Source organism: Gossypium arboreum, chromosome 9, assembly GCF_025698485.1.
Source record: "Gossypium arboreum isolate Shixiya-1 chromosome 9, ASM2569848v2, whole genome shotgun sequence".
Lineage (NCBI taxonomy): Eukaryota > Viridiplantae > Streptophyta > Magnoliopsida > Malvales > Malvaceae > Gossypium > Gossypium arboreum.
The window spans coordinates 88,481,353-88,504,060 of NC_069078.1; the positions used below are offsets into that span (position 1 = coordinate 88,481,353).

A 22,708-nucleotide genomic window follows, 5' to 3' on the forward strand; every position below is an offset into this window, starting at 1 on the left:
GGTCAACTTCACCCTCTTAAGTGGAAGTGAGAAACTACTCCTTCGTGAGGTCTTCACCTCCGTATAGGATAGTGGATCGCTTTCGGGATACATCCGTACCTGCGTCTTCGTGAGGTTTTCATCTCCGTATAGCCGTAGGGAAATGTATTCCCCTGAATCGAACCCGGTTTGTATGAACCTATAATGGGTGAAGATCGAGGAATCTGCTGGTTCAGGTACCTTTACTTTAGAACCGAACCACATGTAACGAGCCTTAAGAGCCTACCCTAGGTAGAACCACGCCGAACCCTAGTGGTTACCCTAGTAGGTGCTTATTTACTCTTTATTTGTTTTGAATTCTATTCTTTGTATATAATACTAACTTGTTGTGTTTTGATTGTTTTCGCATGGCCTCTCATCATAAAATGGTGTTGATTTACGTTCGGTTACTAAATAGAAGAGTTTAACATGGAAAAAAGATTTCTTGATAGAGTGGAGGATAATGCGGCCGTCCGAGTGTGGTCCGAGAGAACGCAACAAGAGAAATGAGATAGTTTGACCGAGGGATATGAATCGGAGTTGTGGGATTTCACTTGCATCAGTGTGACTCAAAATGACCTGCAAGAGTTAAGGGATATATGGAATAGTTGGAATGGCGAAGTCAAGCAACTTTTTTACTGTAACTACGGCGATTTACCCTATTTACTCGATGTAAAGGTGGACAAGTACTTGTTCCGGGCTCTCGCGCAGTTTTGGAACCCTACTTACAGTTGCTTCACCTTCGGAGGAGTTGATTTAGTACCTACTGTGGAGGAATACATGACGTTACTTAATTGCCCGAAGATTCAGGCTGATAGGGCCTATTCAAGACCTATCAACATCCCTCCCTTTTTGAAGAAGTTGATGAATGTAACGGGGATGAGCGAGCAATGGGTTGCAGCCCGCATCAAGCAAAAAGGGGATAGTAAGTATATTCCTTGGTTGATGTTTTTGCCTTAAGCCTCTACGGGTTGATCATCTTTCCTAAGGCGCTAGGACACATAGATGAAGCGGTCTCAGATCTATTCGATCGGCTTGATAAAGGTACTACACCTGTCCCGGCAATACTAGCAGAAACTTTCAGATCCTTGAATGCATGCCGGAGAGCGGGAAAGGGAAGATTTATTAGTTGTGCTCAGCTTCTTTTGGCTTGGTTCCACAGCCATTTCTGGAAGATGGAGAAGGTCTCCTATCGGGTTTTCTCTAAGGATTATTCCCCATTAAGGGAATTAGTGGCCACACCGAGGCGGGACGACATCTCAGAAGAGAAATGGATAACTATTCTCCAGAATTTGCAGGCCGAAGACATTGAATGGAAAGCTCTGTGGTTGATTCCTGACGAAATCTTATATAGGTGCGGTGATTTTGACTGGGTCCCTCTGGTCGGAATATGGGGAGCCGTTGGATACGCTCCACTGATGGTGTTAAGACAATATCGATCAAGGCAATTTATAACGGTGACACAGGGTTTGGCACGATGTGAGTTCTCCTATAAAGACAATAATTATAAGAAGAGGGTTCGCGAGATATTGGATGCATCGAACCAAGCTCGAAGAATGAAAAGATTTACCACAGGCCCGATGACCACCCCCGGGTATGAATGGTAGTGGGGTAGGAGAGTCAACGACAATATCCCTAGGCTGAATCAAGGGAACACTCAACCGATAGAGGAGTATTTACGGGTTATCCCATCCGAGTTAGAGATCATTAAACAAGACTTTGAGAAAATGAACTCAGAGTTGGGGAAGAAGATAGAGTAGCTAGAAGAAGAGAAAATGAAATTGGGATTAGACGTCGATATCCACAAGCTAGAGGCTGAGAAGTTAAGGAAAGGAAAGAACAAGGCCGAGGAAAGTTTGGATAGTTTGAAAACCGATTACAAGAAGCTGCGTATGTCAATAAGAACTGTCGGTTTAGGTAAAACGTCGAAGCAATAGTGTCAAGAGATTAAAGAGGAAAAGACTAGAGCCGACCATTGGGAGAAAAGGTTTCAAGATGCCCGAATACGAGAGGACAGTCTGAAAAAGAGTTTGTTAGAAAGCCAAAATGAAAAGGAGAAGTTATGTGCTCAGGTGGTTGAATTGGAAAGATCACTTCATCAACATCGTAGCTGTAATTCGGTAATTGAGCTGAAAGCTAGTCTGAGCAGGATCGAAGAGTTGAAAGGGAAAGTAGAAGAACTCGAGACTGCACTATGAGATAGTAAAATTCGAGTGGAACTTCTTGAGGCAAACAACGACCATTATAGGGAACAGCTTCACCACTCTCAGAACCAGATTAGAGATAGAGACTATGTCATAGGCGAAGCTGTGGCTCAGGTTCGAGAGGTAGCCGATCACTTGCAAACCTTGGCAGTCCAAGCTGATGTATTAAGCTTAAAGTACGAGTTAGAATCAGATCGAGGCCGAAACCTAGCTTGGCTCTTTAGAAAAATTAAGGCTTTGGGCATTAGGGAAAAGTCGTATATGTAATCATCCGTTCTATGTAAAGAAATTTTTCTTCTAGTGAAGTTCTTCTAATGAAATTGAATTGGAATCAACGCCTCTTTTTGCATTCATTCATTTGTATTACATTTCATCATGTGCATTAAATTTCGCGAAAAGACCCTGATTAAACAAAATTATTTCAGTTAATCTGGAAACCAACGAGAATCAACCAACTGAACACAGCTACTATACCCGCCGTAAAACCAAATCAATGGATCAGAGATTAGAAAGAATAGAACAAATGTAAAGGGAAATGCAAGAGCAATTACAAGCACAGATGCAAGGGCAACTGGCTAAAATACAACAAGATATGAAGGAAAAAATGGAAGAATCCCAAAATAATCTGATAGGCCAGTTGGCGCAGTTGCTGGCTAGAGAACGCGAGAAAGGGAAGAGCACCATGGGGAACGATAATGAAGACCCTATCTATCCTTCAGGCTTTGCTCCGGTAAACACCCAACCACAACCGGAGGTGCATCCACGAACGGTATCCGTCACTATTAGGCCCCAGCAATACTAGGCCAATGCCTCGACACCAATAAACATTCCTATAGGATCAGGCTCTAATCCCGGGGATAATCCAGCTAATCCATTTGTCCCGAACCTTGATGACATGGCAGAAACGGAGAAAGGAAAAGTAGACATGGCAAAACAACTCGATGATCGGTGCAAATGGCTTGAGGAAAAATTCAAAGCAATGGAGACTGCTGATTACCGTGGCGAGATCGATACTAAGGACTTAAGCTTGGTCCCAGATCTGGTGCTCCCACCAAAATTTAAAACCCCGAAGTTCGAAAAGTATAACGGGACGAGCTACCCTGAAGCTTATATTACGATGTTCTGTCGAAGGATGACATGGTATGTTAACAATGATCAGCTGTTGATCCACTGTTTCTAGGACAGTCTGATCGGATCTGCGGTCAAGTGGTATAACCAGCTCAGTCGTGCCCAAATTGGTTCGTGGAAGGACTTGGCTCAAGCTTTCATGAAACAATACGGTCACGTGACGGACATAGCACCTGACAGAATTACCCTACAAAACATGGAAAAGAAGCTGAGTGAGAGCTTTAGACAGTATGCACAACGGTGGAGGGAAATAGCGATGCAAGTCCAGCCACCCCTCTTGGAGAAGGAAATGACCATGCTATTTATTAACACTCTAAAGGCCCCATTCATTAACCACATGTTAGGAAGTGCTACTAAAAGCTTTTCGGACATAGTAATATCTGGGGAGATGATAGAAAACGCGGTAAGATGTGGGAAGATTGAAGCGGGGGAAAATGCCAAGAGAACGGCTCCAAGAAGGAAAGAAAATGAGGTGAACAATGCGAGCGCATATCATAAGAGTTATTCCAAGCCGGTCACAGTAAACCAGCTGAGGGCAGTGACTACTGGCCATCAGGGCTCCGCGAGTTAAGATTCCAACCCAAGGCCTAACACGGAAAGAGTCCAGTTCACACCAATCCCAATGACGTATAGGGAGCTTTACCAGAATCTGTTCAATGCACATGTAGTGTCTCCCTTTTACCTAAAACCCATGCAACCTCCATTCCCAAAGTGGTATGATGCAAACGCGCAATGCGAATACCATGTAGGAATTGCGGGGCACACAATTGAGAACTGCACAGCCTTCAAAAAATTAGTCGAAAGGTTCATAAAGATGGGCATTGTGAAGTTTGATGATCCCACAAAACCTAATGTGGCAGGAAATCCGTTACCTAGTCATTCAGACAATGGGGTAAACGTGATAAGCGAAAGTGGAAGAAGGAGAACTAAAATGGACGTATCGGAGGTAAAGACCTCGTTGAGATGGGTTTAGAAGAAAATGATGGAAGAAGGTTTACTTATACAAGGTTTAGAGGAGAAGCCTGAAGGAGGGAAGTACTATTGTAAATTCCACGATGAGGAAGGGCATGAGATCCAAAAGTGCAATGAATTCAGGGCTCTGGTACAGACATTGATAGAAAATAAAAAGATCGAATTCTTTGAGTACATCAAGGGCCCGATGGGAGAAGATGTGTGCACGTTAGAGCAAGGGCCAACCGACAATGTCCGAGGGGTTAATCACCCGGTCGTAATTATTTCCCGACCAAGAGTCAATGAAGTCAGAGTACCAATTGCGCCAAAGGTCATAATTCGAAAGCCCGTTGCTTTCCCTTATAAGGATAGCAAAAAGGTTCCTTGGAATTACGACTGTAACGTAACGATCCCGGGAGGGGAGAAAGTAGTTGGCACCTTGGAGAATGGTCAAGACGAGGGTTTCTATACATGCAGTGGAAGGCGTTATACTCCGAACACAAAGGCAGAATCAGCTAAAGGAAAATCCGTGGTCGTTGAACAAGAAAAGGAAAAGACGACCAGACCTGAATCACCTGTTAATGAGCTCGTAACTGAAAAAGAGGCTAAAGAATTCTTAAAATTCTTAAAACACAGCGAGTACAGTGTTGTAGAGCAATTGCACAAACAGCCAGCTCGCATATCCGTACTAGCCTTGCTCTTGAGTTCAGAAACTCATCGAAGTGATTGATGAAGGTTTTAAATGAAACATATGTTGCGGATGACATCTCTGTCAACAAACTCGATCGTCTGGTCAATAACATCAACGCGGATAATTTTATTTTCTTTAATGATGATGAAATACCACCGGAAGGCATGGGATCTACAAAGGCCCTACACATTACCACTCGCTGTAAATGATACACATTACCGGGGGTATTGATTGATAATGGATCGGCATTAAATGTCATGCCCTTGTCCACGTTAAATAGGTTGCCAGTGTATAACTCACACATGAAGACATGTCAAAACATCGTAAGAGCATTCGACGGTACGGAAAGAAAAGTGATGGGAAGGATCGAGATACCTCTCTTGATTGGCCCAAATACATACGAGGTGGACTTCTTGGTAATGGACATCAAGCCATCATACAATTGCCTGTTGGGGAGACCGTGGATTCACTCGGCGGGGGCAGTGCCGTCATCCCTACACCAAAAGTTAAAGTTGGTAATTGAGGGTAGGTTGGTAACGATAAACGCGGAAGAAGATATTATTGCATCCATCACGAATGACACACTGTACGTGGGTGCGGACGATGAGGCGATAGAATGTTCCTTTCGATCGCTAGAATTCATCAATGCTACATTCATTGTCGAAAGAAACAAGATCTCAATGCCCAAAATATTCAAAGCTACGAGGATGGGTCTGCGATTGACGGTCGGTAAAGAAGCCCTACCCGGAAGAGGACTTGGAAGGTGCCTCCAAGGAATGAGCGAGATACTAATGCTAAAAGAAAAACGAGACCGCTTTGGCTTAGGATTCAAGCCAGACGCGAAGCAAAAGAAGAAGGAGCTGGAAAAAAGGCAAGAGATGAGAAGAGCACGTCTGCGCGGTGATGAGGTCAAATTGGAACCAATGACCTTTCCTCATTTATCCCGAACGTTCTTGTCCGGATGAACTATCCATCCAAAACAAGAGACGACAATGCAGAAAGTGGCAGAAGAGATGTTGGAAAGTTTGAGCATTAACGCCATATCTGAAGAAAAAGCTGAAGAAGGGGATTTATCTGGAATTTTCCCTTACATTCTTGGAAGTGTTTTGAACAATTGGACCGTGGAGGAGATCCCTGTAACTTTTAAAATTAATTCAGAGTAATGTTCAAAACAAGCTTATTGCTCTATGCCTAGGGGCAATAAGAACCCTTTTATGAAATAGGCATATGTCCAAATATCGTCATTTCAATAAAAATGCATTTTTGCGTATCATATTGAGCAAATATTCTTTTATTTTTTCTACTTCATTCATAATCATACCACACAAATCAAATATTCTTAGATTCTTTTATTCTTTGGATTTCTTTCTTCATCCATAATAGGTCTCTAGATATCAATGATATGAGCAACGTTGCCAATGACTCAGAGATTTCTTTCGAGCAAGATTTGTGTATGGAGGACACTGAGAATTTTGAAGATGACCGAAATTGCAGCCTATCTCCTGATTTGTTAAGAATGGTAGATCAAGAAGAGAAACAAATCCTACCTCATAAGGAGTCAGTGGAAATTGTTAGCTTAGGAGAAGGAAAAGAGGTGAAAATTGGAGCTAGTATCGCTGCAGAAACAAAGCAAGACCTCATCGAGTTACTCCGGGAATTCAATGATGTCTTCGAATGGTCATATCAAGACATGCCCGGATTGAATGCTGATATCGTGGTACATCGACTCCCCATAAAAGAAGAATGCAAGCCAGTACAATAGAAACTCCGAAGGATGAGGCCCGATGTTTTGTTAAAAATAAAGGAATAGGTCAAAAAGCAATTCGACGCTGGTTTCTTACAAGTGGTCAAGTACTCAGAATGGGTAGCCAACATAGTCCCAGTTCTTAAGAAATATGGGAAGGTACGGATGTGCGTGGACTATCGGGACTTGAATAAAGCCAGCCCCAAAGACAATTTTCCATTACCTCACATTGATACACTAGTGGACAACACGGCAGGTTACTCACTTTTCTCCTTCATGGACGGCTTCTCGGGATATAACCAGATAAAAATACATCCTGAAGACATGGAAAAGACAACATTTGTAACCATGTGGGGAACGTTTTGTTATAAAGTGATGCCATTCGGATTAAAGAATGCAGGAGCAACATATCAGAGAGCCATGGTAACTTTGTTCCATGACATGATGCACAAGGAGATCGAAGTTTACGTTGACGATATGATTGCAAAATCCAAAATCGAGAAGGAGCATGTGCAAGTCCTCAGGAAACTATTCTTAAGATTAAAAAAGTTCCAACTAAAGCTCAATCCCGCAAAGTGCACCTTCGGGGCTAGGTCAGGAAAATTGTTGGGATTTGTAATCAGTGAGAGGGGAATCGAGATTGACCCAGATAAAGTCAAGGCTATACAAGAATTACCCCCACCACGCACTCAAAAAGAAGTTCGAGGTTTCCTAGGAAGATTAAATTACATCGCCCGTTTCATCTCACAACTAACGGAGAAATGTGACCCTATATTTCGTCTCCTTAGGAAGCATAATCCAGGTGTTTGGGATGAGGAGTGCGAGAAAAATTTCAATAAAGTCAAACATTATTTGTCCAGTGCCCCAGTACTGATGCCACATTGCCCGGATAAACCACTGATACTGTACTTGACAATGTTTGAAAACTCCATGGGATGCGTGTTGGGCCAACATGACGAGTCAAGAAGAAAAGAGAAAGCGATATACTATCTCAGCAAGAAATTCACTGAATGTGAGACAAGATATTCGTCGATCGAGAAGTTGTGTTGTGCTTTAATTTGGACAACCCGAAGACTGAGACAATACATGTTGTACCACACAACTTGGCTTATCTCGAAACTAGATCTTTTGAAGTATGTGATGGAGTCAAATGTTTTGAACGGAAGAATAGCTCGTTGGCAAATTTTGCTTTCTGAGTTTGACATAGTCTACGTGAACCAAAAGGCTGTAAAGGGGAGTGCAATAGCAGATTTTCTCGCCAGTAGAGCTTTAGAAGATTATGAACTATTGAGCTTTGACTTCCCGAATGAAGACCTAATATACGTTGTGACCACGGAAGAAGACTCTCAAGAAGGTCACCTGTGGAAACTGAATTTTGACGGAGCTTCAAATGCTGTGGGTAACGGAATCGGGGCAGTCTTGGTATCCCCAAAAGGAGATCATTGTCCTTTCACCAGCAAACTGGATTTTGATTGCACAAACAATATGGCAGAATACGAAGCATGTATCATGGGAATTCGTGCAGCAATAGAACGTAAGATTAAAGTGCTAGAGGTATATGGGGATTCTGCATTAGTGATCTATCTGCTTAAAGGGGAATGGGAGACAAGAGACCCTAAGCTGATCAATTATCGAAGGCTGGTTCTTGAGTTAATCGAGGAGTTTGACGATATCACTTTCTACTACCTTCCACGAGACGAAAACCAGATGGCTGATGCTTTGGCAACCTTAGCTTCTATGATCAAAGTGAATAAACAAGAGGATATGAAGCCTATCCAAATGAGTATTTATGAGACTTCGGCTCATTGCTGCAACATTGAAGAAGAAGAAGAGAAAGATGATCATCCTTGGTACCAGGATATTTTACGATATGTGAAGAGTCGCGAATACCCAGACCAAGCGACTGAGAATGATAAAAGGACACTAAGAAGGGTGGCTAGTGACTATGTCTTGGATGGAGAGATCCTATACAAGAGAAGGAAGGATCAGGTACTCTTAAGATGTGTAGACGCTGTCGAGGCTAAGCAAATCCTGGAAGAGGTTCATGAGGGTGTCTGCGGAACACACGCTAATGGTTTCACCATGGCCAGACAGATTATGAGATTCGGATATTATTGGTCCACTATGGAAGGAGATTATATCAACTATGCCAAGAAGTGCCATAAATGCCAAATTTATGGAGATAAAATGCATGTACCTCATTCACCCCTTCATGTCATGACTTCTCCATGGCCTTTCTCTATGTGGGGCATGGATGTCATTGGGCCGATCTCACCAAAGGCATCTAATGGACATCGATTCATCTTTGTGGTCATAGATTACTTCACCAAGTGGGTAGAGGCTACTTCTTATGCCAACGTTACAAAGTCAGCAGTTAGTAAGTTCTTAAAGAAAGAGATTATATGTCGATATGGGATGCCTGAAAGAATCATATCTGACAATGCATTGAACTTGAACAACAGCACGATAGCGGAAGTTTGTAGCCATTTCAATATCAAACATCATAACTCGTCACCGTATCGCCCAAAGATGAATGGTGCAGTCGAAGCAGCCAATAAGAACATCAAGAAGATTATAGGAAAAATGACTGAGACCTATAAAGATTGGCACGAGAAATTACCATTTGCCCTATACGCCTACCAGACGTCAGTCAGAACCTCTACCGGGGCAACACATTTTTCTTTAGTTTATGGAATGGAAGCGGTTTTGCCTATTAAGATCGAGATTCCCTCTCTACGCGTACTTTCAGAACTAAAATTAAATGAAGCAGAATGGATCCAGTCTCGATATGACCAGTTGAACTTGATCGAAGAAAAGAGGCTAAAGGCTATCCGTCATGGTCAAATGTATCAAAAGAGAATGATGAGGGCTTATAATAAGAAGGTTTGCCCTAGAGAATTTTATAAAGGAGACCTCGTATTGAAAAAGATCCTCCCCATACAAAAGGACTTCAGAGGGAAATGGATGCCGAATTAGGAGGGACCTTATGTGGTAAAGAAGGCTTTCTCTGAAGGAGCTTTAATTTTGACCGAGATGGATGGTAAAAGCTTGCCTAATCCTGTGAATTCGGATTCAGTCAAGAGGTATTTTACCTAAAAAAAAAACGGAGAGGCCAAGGCGAAAACCCGTGAAAAGGCGCTTTGAGACCAAAAAGGTTTTGAATTGAAAACCCAGGAATGGGCAATTCAAATCGAAGTGGGGTATCTAGTAGTATTGTCTTCTCTGAATTAACAAGAAGGAAGGATGCTACATTTTTGGGCATCAGCAAAGTACTCTTGGTCTTCCAAACACATACCGAGTTCAAAAGGGTCCTTGAGAAGTTCGTGCAATGAAGCTCATACTGCGATATCTGGGGTACCTATTCTTATCTTATTCATTTTGTATTTTTTTGAATGTGCTACCTTGATTAATTCATAAGTTCTCATTTTGTATCTTAGCAAATATGACATCTTGATTGCCTTGTTCATTTTGAGCTTCGCTCTCAATAAAATTTCATCTTGCCTATTGCGATGATCTTTTTCAAGCGTCTTTCATTGAAATGATGATTAATGGACTAATAATATTCAGAAAGAGTTCTGCATATTACTCTGAAATACTTCTAAATGATACGAAGATCCAAAACGGGGCTAATTAGTTTGAATCACTCTACGTTCAAAGGTTAGAAATATTGGGGAAAGAATGGCCCAAATTTTGATTATTTCTTCAAATTTTCTGCCGAAGATATCAGTTGAAGAAAAGATAGAGTAGTACATTTACGATAAAACCTCGATGAACAACGAGTAATATCAAACTAAGCATTAAAAAATGACATTTTTGCATTCATACAAGCATCATTCATACACATTTAGTTAGGAGCACTTGATTCATTTTGATCATAGCATCCTAATTATTTGACATAAGCATAGGTACATAAAACCGATTCTACAGATCATGTCCCTGGAGGATGGTGTAGCGACATCGGTAATTTTACAGATCGTGTCTCCCTGAAGTTACAATGGAACAGATTGAAAACAGTAAATTTTGTCTCTCTGAAGTTGCAGTGGAGCAGATTTAAGCCACCATCCTGTCCCCCTAAGCAGTAGGGTAACAGGCTGAATTTCCAGATCTTAACCCCTTAAGCAGTAGGGAAACAGATCAAAGACGAAGGGTCTTAAACCCCTAAGCAATAGGGAAACAGACCAAATTAGAGATTTTATCCCCTTAAGTAGTGGAGAAACAGATAGAAGACAAAGGGTCTTAAACCCCTAAGCAGTAGGGTAACAGACCGAATTATAGATCTTATCTCTTTAAGCATTAGTGGAGATAATCGAATACGAAGAACCTTAAAACCCCTAAGCAGTAGGGTAATAGGTTGAAAATTACAGATCTTGCCTCCCTGAAGTTGCAGTGGAGCAGATCAGAGACGACGAACCTCGCCTTCCTGAAGTTACAGTGAAGCAGATTCAAGCCACAAAGCCTTAACCCTCTAAGCAGTAGGGTAATAGGCTGAAAGTTACAGATCTTGCCTCTCTGGAATTGTAGTGGAGCAGATCAAATTAGCGAATCTTATCTCTCTGAAGTTGCAGTAGAGCAGATTAAAGCTATAAATCCTATACCTCTGAAGTTACAGTAGGGTCGGATCAAATCTACCATGGCAAATCTTATCTCTCTGAAGTTGCAGTAGAGCAGATTAAAGCCATTACCATCTCCCTAAAATTGCAGTGGAGCGGGTTGAAGTCGCGAACCTCATCTCCCTAAAGATGCAGTAGAGCAGGTTGAAATTATCAAGTCTTAGTCCTTTGAAGTTCTAGCGAAGTTGATCAAAACTACAAGTCTCCTCTCCCTGGAGTTACATTGGAGCAAACCATAGAATTAATTCCAATACCCCTGAAGATGCAGTGGGATGGAGCGAGGTTACTCGAAGAAAAGAAGCACCGAGAAGCCAAGATCCAGTTAGACAAGGCAAAATTGGCTCTTTTAAGGTCTTTGCTCCATTCTCATTACACGAGAATGAGCAAAGAGGGGCAGCTGTTATAGCCAATTTTGGCCTGGCCAACAAAATAATAAAACCCAAATTAAAAGTCCAAAATAAATGGCCCATTACAGATTAAAACCAAAAACAAATCAAAACCCTATTAGCCCATTACCTAAACTAACCCTAATAGCCCACTACCTTTATTTTTTCAAGACCACGCGCGTCTTCTTGAACCCTTGGCCTCCCTCGAGCCAACCACCACCTTCCACGCCTCGACACTGCAGAGCGAAATTAACACAAAGTAATAGTGAAGTAAATAGCAAAAAAACAAAAGAACAGAAACGAAAAGGTTGATTTTCGGCTATAAGAACGTTTTCGGATCTCTTTGTATTTTTTACACGATTAAGCAATAAAAAGCGAATAGAAGCAAAGGAAAAGGTTGATTTGATTTCTTTTTTTCGCCTTCGATTTCTGTTCCTTCTTTTATTTTTTTTTTGTGTTTGTAAAATCTATTTTAAATAACAAATAGTAAAGGAAAGAGCTTATCGGAGACCCCATGACCACGTCGTCGAGCCCTCCTCTCCGTCAGCCGTCATTGAAATCGGGTCCAAGAGGGTGAAAATCTCCTCTTCGGCATCTTTGAGTTTTGGTTTCATGGCTTTCAAGGATGCTCCAAACGGGGCTAGAAAAGGGCCCTTTCGACACCTTGCCGGCCACCGGATGTGGTGGTGGTATGGCGATCGATGGCGACAATGAGGGTTTCAAAAGAAACTCTAGCAGAGAATAAATGGACAATAGGGGCTTTTGATTTTGTTAAAAAATTGGCTAAAGTGAAGGAAAAAAGGGGTTTTGTTTTTTTTTTTAAATCAAATGAAAAAAAACGTGTTTGGTGGGATGTGGACCTGTGCATCCTCAATTATTGGGATATTTGCACATGAAGTCCCTCCATCTTTTAGCGTCCTTCGATCAAGCCCTATTTTGGCTTCTCTTTTTCTCTTAATTTAGCCATCAGATATTGCTTTTTTTTTTTTTTTAAATCAGTCCTCTGTTTTGTGGGGCTTAAAGTACATGTTTGGGCTTGAGATATTGTCCTATTTTGCCCTCACAAATTTAGGCGTGTTTTATTGAGGTCCTTGGCAGCTTTATGTTATGTATGATCTATACCTCAAATTTTGATTTGTTTTCAATCACATCCTAAATTTATTTAAATCATCTACTAATCACTTCTTTTTTAAAAAAAATGTTTTATTATATGGTTTTTAAATATCTTATAGGTTACTTATTTTACATCTACTTTAACTTATTTTAATGTGTTGTTTATTCAAATGTTTATTATCTATTTTATTTTGCTTTATGTGTATATTTTATCATGATCTATTTTACATGTATTGTTTGTTTTATACGCCTTGCCATTATATATATATACCATTTATTTCAAGTTTTTATATATTTGCTATTCTTTAGAAAAACTGTTGTTGCCTTTTATTTATTTCAAATTATATTGTTTATTTCTTAGTTATTACATATTACATATTTCAAATAATTCTTTATACATTATATTTAAATCATCATCACAAAATATATTTACATGGTCAATTTTAATGCTGTACATATTATACATTTTGAACTTATTAAATATTATTCTAAATTGATTTATACATTACTCATTTTAAAATCATTTTATGTACTTATCTCAAACCTTGTTCATTTATTGTAAAAAATTTTCCTTTCGTTATTACTCATATTAAGTTTGTTATTTATCTTACTATTTTGTAAATTATTTAATTAAATTTTATAGTTATATTATTTCCATTTTAAATTACTTTATATTTGTTGATTTCGACAACTTTTTTTTTGCATCATTCGTTTTCAACTAAGTTGCCATCATTTTTATAGTCATATTCACTTCAATTGGTTTCATAATATTTTTAACTTGCTATATATGATGTTCGTTTCATTGCTTTTAATTATTAATGTTAATATTTAATTGTTAGCGTTAATATTTATACATTGTGTGACTATTGCCATTGTATGTATTTTAATTCATTTATCTCGCATTTTGCATTATTATTTATTCGTAATGTTGTATCCATGTATATTCGTCTCATGCTCATTGTATTTTATTTCATATCATTGCCTTAAATTAGACCCCAATACATTTATCCAACAAATCGTTTGATTTTAACCTAAATAAATAACACTTGTTGTTTTAAATATTACATTCGCTACTATTCAAAAACAAAATTTTCCAAATAAGGCAATGTTATGCATTTTGAGACATCGAGGAATTGTGCCCTAACTTACGGGGTTTCGATTTTCTCGTTATTTCTAAATAGCTAAATATCTTTTTCAAGTTTTAAAACACACGAAACTCTCATTTAAATTAAAAGACGACCTTGTGCTCGGGAATTCATGGTATTGTGTCATAACTTACGGGATGTGATACTCCGATATTTCGAGATAAGGAAATCTTTAAACAAATTGTTTTAAGCTAATTCAAGAATTTTAAAATCAATATTAATAGAAAAGATCGTATTTCAAATCCATTCCTGATTTTTTCATTTTCGACATTAAGACACTAACTAATCAATTCGGTACCAATTTTTGGGCGTGTTGAGGGTGCTAATCCTTCCTTGCATGTAACCGACTCCCGAACCCATTCTCTCAAGTTTCGTAGACCAAAAATGTCGTTTTAGTGAATTAAAATGTTTTATTAAAACAAAAGTGATCCAATCACACCTAATAAAGATCGGTGGCGACTCCCGTTTTAATTTCTACTTTCAAACAAAGTCGATTCCCTTTTTTTTTAAAAAAATAGTTTCGACAATCATCCTCAAAACGGTGAGGTTTCATGAAGGATATGGTATTTTATTCTTTTAATTAAATTAGTGGAAAAAAATGCCCACATGGCAGGTCAAGTTTAAGAGTTTAATGAGTGACCAAATTTTCTATCGGTAATAATTAAATCGAAAAAAAATCAGAGTTATCAAAATAATAATAACACATTAATCCGTAGTGTAATTTATCTCCACAAATATTAAGTTTTACTAGTTAGAAATTTTATATATTTTTCTTTATTTAATCATTAATTTTAAAATATAAATTAAGAGTAATAATTTTAGAACTGGACCGATAGTTAAATTGATTAAAGAATCCGGTCAATTCAATTAATTTTTTAGTTTATTCAATCGGTTTGTACAAATTCTCAATCTATCTAATTTAATATCACTTTTCAAATTAATATTTTGGTTGATTCTTGGTTCAACAGGTTTGATTCAAACATCATCTATTTAGGGCAATTGTAGTTTTTTTTTTTTAAAACCATGGAATTAAAAAAACTTAATTACAAAATTAGCCCTCAAAATATATTCTTTTATCACTGGGTATCTAATTTTTTGGTCAAAAGTAGTAACTAAATAATCAATTTTATCCAAAAAAGTGTACAACTCCAATAAGAAATGTGCCACTTGTTATGTTTTTTATTGGTTAATATAATGTTTTGGAGTAAAAATGAAATGAAATTTACAGTTTAGGTGCAATTTTTAACAAAATAAAAACTCTATGTACCTGATTATAAAAATTATATGATTTAAGGGCCCAATTTTAATTTAAAGCAATTAAAAAAATATCTATCTTTCCTTTCCCTTCAAAGCAATAAACAAATCTAGCGTTGGGTGTGGTGATTTGTGAAATTGCCCTAATTACCTAAAAAAAGTCAAACAAAACAAGATATAAGGTGATAATAGTGTGGATTAAAGCAAACAAATACATTAAGACAAAACCTCAATTATTAATAGATTTGATTAATGACATGCTGCCATACAAAAGTGTTTCCAACTTCCTTATATATAAAATAAATTGTAAATAAAATCATAATAGAAATATATTTCCATTTAAACTAAAATAAATTAACGAATATAAATAAAGAAAAACTATACATATGATCGAAATATTAAAATTCTCAAATTAAATAAATTGATCATATAAAAGAAGGCTTTAATAAAAATAATTAGACATGCTTTTAAGTTTTAAGTTAAAGCGAAGCTTTACTTCAAAAGTAGTGTAATGCAAGTTAGGGAAATGAGGCTTGCATTCAATAAAGATATTGTTTTTACTTGGGTCCACCTTAAGATCCAACCAACCATCTTATATAATAATTTAATATTTTATGTTATCCAATATAAATAAAGTTAAAATATGCAATAAATCTCTTTACTTTTTAAAATTACAAATTTAGTCCTATATTTTTATTTTATGAAATTTAGTCTTTTATTTTTCAATTTTTAAATATAATTATTTTTTGTTAAATTTATTATTGTGACCATTTTAAAATAAAAAATTCATTTGATAATCATGTAATTTAAGAAAATAACATTGTAATTAATTAGACCTAAATTTTAAAATATACATAATAGAAACACTAAATTTCTATTTTTCGTAAAGTAGAAGAAGTTGTGGTACATTTGTAACCCCAGTATATATGTAGATACCTAAATAGATAATAAATTATGTAATATATAAGATTTTAGGTTGGAATCCATCTTCTGTTAAATTAATTATTATCGGATTTATTAGTGGTAGAATTACGTTAAAGCCTCTTTATAAATGGTAAGAATATGAATTTGAATAATGGTAAATTTTTATTTTGTTCCCGAAATTTATAATTTACTTTTGATATTTTAAGAATTTTTTTGACTTCACCTTGTTTGCGATTATACTTTTATGTCTATTCAAATATGATGCAAAGCATAGTAGATAAATTTTAAATGTGTCTATCTACTAAATGAAAATTTTTGAATTAACATATTATAAAAAATATATATATATATTTTATTGAAAGTGTCTTTTTCAACACAACATATCTAAATTATATATATTGTAAGTAAACACGAGTTTATAATTTGATTAATATTTTTAAATATGCTTAATGATCCAAATAAATATCTAATGCTTAAATTGATGATTACACTAATGTAAGGACCTAATTGATATAATGCTGATACTTTGACAATTCAATTAAAATATTTTAAAGTTTAAGACACCAATTTGAAATCTTTTCCATAGTTTTGGGTTATTTAGTGGAATTAACCCAATATAAAAATTATAATTGTATTTCGTTTCGTAAAAGCGCTTAAAATTTCCCTCTACTTGATTTCAGTTCTCATCGATTTGTTTTTTCCAATTTCTTGAGAGAAAAAGGAAATAAATTAAATAAAATCAAACACTGTTTTCTGCTTTTATAATTTGATTTCTCTCTCAGATCTGTTCGTAGATTTTCAATCGCCGTCTTCCTTTTGTCTTTTTTTTTCAACATTATCTGGTAATTTTATTTGTTTTTTCTACTGTTTTTTTTATATTATTTTTATATAATTTTAATGCGTGAATTTGAGTAATTTTTTTTTTCTTGGATAGGTTTATTGCACGAATTATTGGAAATTGCATTTTCGAAGAAATACATTTACATCTTCTTCGAATTTTTGGATTTTCTCCACCTCGTAAGTAATTTTTTAGTTATATTCTTATTTTTCTTTGTATTGCTGTTGTTGTTATTATTATTTCTGAAATTTGATCTCTTTTCTTATGGTAGCGTTGATAAACAAATTTTAAAAAATTGGCTCCGCAAAGGCGATCGCAGCGCCACACGGGTGGCCAGATGCAGCAAAGCAATGCTGCTGCGACGGCGTTTTACGATCACGCTGGAGGCGGCGGGTCCTTCGACAATGCTGGTCCCGCTGGCGGAGATGCTGGTGATGCCGTTATGGCACGGTGGTTGCAATCTGCTGGATTGCAGCATCTGGCCTCTCCCTTGACTTCTACAGGCATCGACCAACGCCTCCTTCCTAATCTACTCATGCAGGTACTGGTGTTCCGCTTTTAATTTACCAAATGTATTTTATTTGTTTACGTTTCTATTGTTTCTATGATTCTATGCAATTTGATTTAGGTTAATGTACTTTTCATTGCTGCCATCACCTTTTAATCAAGGGAAATGTTCTAGTCCTTTTTCGCGATTTTTATTCAATTCTGAGTTTATGGAATGCATAATTTCTTCCCTTTTTTGCATGAAGTTGGTGGAAAAATCATTTAGTATTGACAAGGTAATGAGGAAGTTACTATTACATACATGTAGGGGTATGGGGCAGAATCTGCTGAAGAGAAGCAGCGGCTATTCAAATTAATGAGGAACCTCAAATTTAATGGTGAATTTGGTTTGGAGCCATACACACCAACTGCCCAAAGTTCTGGAGGGCAGGCTACATCTGATGGGTTCCATTCTCCAGAGTTCAAGGGGGATTTTGGAGCTGGCCTTTTGGATCTTCATGCTATTGATGATACAGAGCTTCTTTCTGAGGTATGGTTATATTGTGCACTGAACATAACTTAGCCAGAGAATTCCACATTGGTTGATTGCTTAAAGTTTATATTGTTTACATCATGCAGTTCTACTATTTTTATTTCATTTTTGTGGAAAAATGTTGACATCTTTCTTGTTTCTTCTTGTTATTCCGTTTTATATTTTTCTCAATTTAGTAACAAAATTTTCCCCGTGAAAATAAATGTTGATTTGATTTATTGGCAGCATGTTATCTCAGAACCTTTTGAGCCATCACCATTCATGCCTGGTGTGAACAAATCATTTGAAAACGAATCTAATGTGACATCTAGCCGGCAGCAAAAAGAGCAAAGTTATGCAGATGCCTCTGCTTCGTCATTCATTGCCAATGAAAAAGAGATCAGTACAAGGGAAAATAATGTTGCTAAGATTAAAGTTGTGGTATGTTCTGTCACTGTGTTTTATATTATCTGGGCTGGAACAATTGATGCTTGCTCGTAGCACAGTCTTCTATGCCTTAATTTTCAAGTTTCCTATGAGCTTAATTTTTTTCTTGCACATGGCACAAGGTACGTAAAAGACCATTAAACAAGAAAGAAATTTCTCGGAAGGAGGATGATATAGTAACTGTAGATGAGAATGCTTTAATGGTCCATGAACCCAAGCTAAAGGTTTGTCCCTTATTCACAAAAGTTAATGTGAGGTTACTATGTGTTGTTGAGATGAATTTTTTAGAATTATTGGTGCTTGTTTGATATGTCATCTCTTCTCATGCTTATATCTGCTTTGGTTGTTATGTGAAAGGTGGACTTGACAGCATATGTAGAGAAGCATGAATTCTGTTTTGATGCTGTTCTGGATGAGCATGTTACTAATGATGAGGTAATGCTTGGTAAAAAATTAATGCTTGTTGCTATCTAAACATAGTTCCTGAATAACATTGAGTAGATTATGACCAATTTGTTTAGTGTTTTGCTAGAGCCAAAGATTGATTTTTCCCCCCTTGTTCGCTTCAACAGGTTTATCGTGTTACTGTTGAGCCAATTATTCCCATAATTTTTCAGCGAACAAAAGCCACTTGTTTTGCATATGGGCAAACAGGTACGCACTGTTTCAGACTTTTCCTCCTGAATGTCATGTGTGCCATATATGTTATTTTCTGCTTTTGTATGCTTGAAGCACTATTAATGTTAGAAGGAAATATTTTTGAATCTCAAAGCTTACATGCATCTTGGATGGTGTATAGCCATCTATTCCTTTCAGTTTCTTCTAAATATAGCTTTTACGTGAATATTAAAGTGGTAGTTTTTGAATCATTGTAAATCCTCAGAACTTCATAGTGAATTAGTTTTGGCTGTTAAATGTATAAACTTCCTTTTAGCGTTGATCTTATTTTATATTTCATCATTTTACATTTACTTATATGCTCTTATGCCTTACCAGGAATGGTTGCTTTGGTTTAGAAACATTGCCAGGCCCCAAATTCAAAGAGTCATGAAGAACTTAGATTCTAGTTGGAACCATAGTTTTTTGTAAATTGATGTACATGATATTTTAAACAGAATGGAGGAAACTATTTGGAAGATTTAGAATTATTAGTAGAAAATTGATGCATATGATTGGGTTTCGGAGTTTCGAGACTGATGAGAGAATTAGTGCTAAAGAACTAGTTTCTGTAAAAGAGAAGAAAGCTCTGTTGTAAATTAAAGAAATCACATTAGCCTAAGACATGATAATCATTTTCTTATTTTCCTTGGTTTATAGTCTTTTGTTTCACATCTCCTTGTTTTTGCAGTTCATGGTTCTGTGGTATTGTTGCTAATTTCCAGTTCACGGAATATATTTTTTATTTCAGGTAGTGGTAAGACGTTCACAATGCAGCCATTACCTCTCAGAGCTGCACAAGACCTCATTAGATTCTTGCATCAGCCAGTTTATCACAGTCAGAGATTTAAATTGTGGCTTAGCTATTTTGAGATATATGGTGGAAAACTCTTTGACCTTTTGAGTGATAGAAAGTAATTCCCTTTTCTTTCCTTGCTTATTTATTTATGCATGTCCATGTGTGTTATAAATCAATTTTTTTCTTAAAAGCACTTGATTGATTATGATGTGTAATAAATTTTAATTATCTTCTGGTTTGACCTTCTATTTTGTATCAAGCCATTTGCCCTTCACACATTCTCTCTTTCAATATGTTTTCTGGTATAAATGTGCATGCACATACGTATTAATAACCATTAGATCACTGAATAATTTAAGTTTCTTCATAGGAAACTTTGTATGAGAGAAGATGGGAGACAACAAATCTGTATTGTTGGACTGCAAGAATTTGAGGTGTTAGATGTGCAAGTTGTCAAGGAATACATTGAGAGGGGAAATGCTTCTAGAAGCACTGGATCTACTGGTGCAAATGAGGAGTCTTCAAGGTCACATGCTATTTTACAACTTGCCATCAAGAAACACCCTGAGATAAAGGAGTCGAAACGGAACAATGATGGGAATGAATCTAAAAGTGGGAAGGTTGTGGGAAAGATTTCTTTTATTGATCTTGCTGGCAGTGAAAGAGGTGCAGACACCACCGACAATGACCGACAAACTAGGTAGATTTGAATTTTTATGCGAGGACAAAAAGAGTGGAGAAACCAACATTAATCTTTTTTCTCCTCACCTGGTTTCTTTTTGGTTTGTTCTGATATCACTGGTTCCGATTCTTGCCAGGATTGAGGGTGCAGAAATTAATAAGAGCCTTTTGGCTCTCAAGGAGTGTATTCGTGCCCTGGACAATGATCAGATCCATATACCATTCCGTGGGAGCAAACTCACTGAAGTGCTCCGTGACTCTTTCGTTGGCAACTCAAGGACTGTTATGATCTCGTGTATTTCTCCAAATGCAGGTTCATGTGAGCACACTCTCAATACTCTGAGATATGCTGATAGGTATGCTTGTTTCTATAACGAGACACTACACAAACTTCCTTTGTTGCATTACATTGTATTTTTCTACTTGTTGATTAAATAAAGATTATTGTTATCCAAATGAACAGGGTTAAAAGTCTTTCCAAAAGTGGTAATCCCAAAAAGGACCAGGCTGTAACTTCTTTACCACCAAGTAATACGGATGCTTCTTCAGCATCTTCTCTGCCAGCTCCCGCAGATATAGAAGTCATATATGAACAACAACAGGAAGCCAAAGTTGTTGATACAAGTCAAAGGGTTGTAGAAAAAGATGTTTCTACTGTTGACTTTGATAAACAGCTGTCAAAGTTTCCGTCAGGTTACTCTTTCAACAGGAAAGAGGAAAGTGGATTGACTTCTGGCCCAACAGGTCGGGAGAGATTTGAAGTGAATAACCCCTACGGCAGCTCAACAAACAGAGTTTACTCATCAAATTCTCAAAACTCAGCTGATACAGAAGAGAAAGTGCAGAAGGTGTCACCACCTCGTAGAAAAGTGACTAGAGAAGAAAAGTCAGATAAGATGGCCGGGATCATAGCTAAGAAAGACGGGGGAGGATCTGATTTGTCCACTACAAAGTCTAGGCAGTCAAATGCTGTTAGTTATAGCAATGCAAATAATGTTGGACATAGACAATATGATCCCGAGCCTCCTGATGAGAATATCAATGCAATACTTGAGGTAGGCCGTTGATATGGTTGTCATTATATTTATGCTTTTCGATTTTACTTCATTCTGTGTATGCGTTTGGTTTGTGGCAGGAGGAAGAGGCTTTAATTGCTGCTCACAGAAAAGAAATTGAGGATACAATGGAAATTGTTCGTGAAGTAAGTAAACTTGCCCTGGATTAGTGGTCAAATCTTTTCGATTTTTAGTACTTATTGTTCCGCTTCTCAAACATTTACTGATTAAAATTTATACCACTGTTCATCTTATTCTGCTCGAAAATTAACAGGAAATGAAGCTTTTGGCAGAGGTGGACCAACCAGGCAGCCTCATCGACAATTATGTGACCCAACTAAGCTTTGTGCTTTCACGCAAGGCTGCTGGTCTGGTTGGCCTTCAAGCTCGCCTTGCCAGGTTCCAGCATCGATTGAAAGAGCAGGAGATACTGAGTCGGAAGAGAGTTCCTCGTTAAGGCAAGCAGTTTGTTCCCTGCTTGCATTACCGCATCAGAACCTGTCTCATAACCTCGCTTAGATTGTTATAGTTATATTTCTCGATGGACATTGACGCTTAAATATTTTGATATAAACAAATATATAAAAGCTTTTATCTCGAATGGAATCTCTACTTGGTTCTGGCGGTCAATGCATGGAGCCATTTCGAGTTCTCGGAGAAAGGAAATTTGGCATTGCATAAAAACTCCACCGTGTCTTGCAGGTATTGATGTTTCGATGTAAATGCCTCATACATGTACCGGTAATAAGAGGGGCCAATTGAAATTGTCAAACATATATTGTTTAGACGAATCTGATGTAACATTGTTTAGATTGACATGCTTTGTTGTTTAATTGTGACGAAGCAAAATTTTTTTTTTAAAAATAAAATCATTTCTATTGGAAGGAGAGAAAAAAAAGAGTAAAGTAGTGTTTTTTTTTTTTGTCAATTTGCGTTTACTCAATAAAAGAATTAATTGTTAATTCCTGAATCATAAATAATTTGAACGAAGTTGAATTTTTTATGCATAATGTGTTCTTTTATCTAATATGATATTTATATTTTA

At 37.1% G+C, this 22,708-nt stretch overlaps 2 protein-coding genes across 2 annotated transcripts; both read left to right on the forward strand.

The window, feature by feature from the left end:
• Positions 1-7,876: 7,876 nt before the first annotated feature.
• Positions 7,877-12,446, forward strand: LOC128280492 (uncharacterized). The gene is made up of 4 exons (XM_053018665.1): positions 7,877-8,135; positions 8,262-8,377; positions 8,507-8,725; positions 12,225-12,446. Exons 1-4 carry the CDS (start codon positions 7,877-7,879, stop codon positions 12,444-12,446), a joined length of 816 nt encoding a protein of 271 aa, XP_052874625.1.
• A 4,346-nt stretch (positions 12,447-16,792) lies between these two features.
• Positions 16,793-22,561, forward strand: LOC108457221 (kinesin-like protein KIN-13A). The gene is made up of 14 exons (XM_017756159.2): positions 16,793-17,010; positions 17,103-17,185; positions 17,278-17,547; positions 17,821-18,042; positions 18,271-18,465; positions 18,594-18,695; positions 18,829-18,906; positions 19,044-19,125; positions 19,880-20,042; positions 20,298-20,627; positions 20,746-20,964; positions 21,072-21,663; positions 21,744-21,809; positions 21,938-22,561. Exons 3-14 carry the CDS (start codon positions 17,344-17,346, stop codon positions 22,118-22,120), a joined length of 2,436 nt encoding a protein of 811 aa, XP_017611648.1. The 5' UTR covers positions 16,793-17,010; positions 17,103-17,185; positions 17,278-17,343; the 3' UTR covers positions 22,121-22,561.
• Positions 22,562-22,708: the final 147 nt, after the last annotated feature.

Excerpts from the sequence above, each read along its gene's own strand:
- LOC128280492 (XM_053018665.1), top strand. The coding sequence starts at position 7,877 with ATGGAGTCAAATGTTTTGAACGGAAGAATAGCTCGTTGGCAAATTTTG. Across the intron at positions 8,136-8,261 it reads CGGAGCTTCAAATGCTGTGG|CAATAGAACGTAAGATTAAA; the intron begins GTAACGGAATCG and ends GAATTCGTGCAG. Across the intron at positions 8,378-8,506 it reads TGATCAATTATCGAAGGCTG|CCTATCCAAATGAGTATTTA; the intron begins GTTCTTGAGTTA and ends GAGGATATGAAG.
- LOC108457221 (XM_017756159.2), top strand. The coding sequence starts at position 17,344 with ATGCAGCAAAGCAATGCTGCTGCGACGGCGTTTTACGATCACGCTGGA. Across the intron at positions 17,548-17,820 it reads TTCCTAATCTACTCATGCAG|GGGTATGGGGCAGAATCTGC; the intron begins GTACTGGTGTTC and ends ACATACATGTAG. Across the intron at positions 18,043-18,270 it reads ATACAGAGCTTCTTTCTGAG|CATGTTATCTCAGAACCTTT; the intron begins GTATGGTTATAT and ends ATTTATTGGCAG.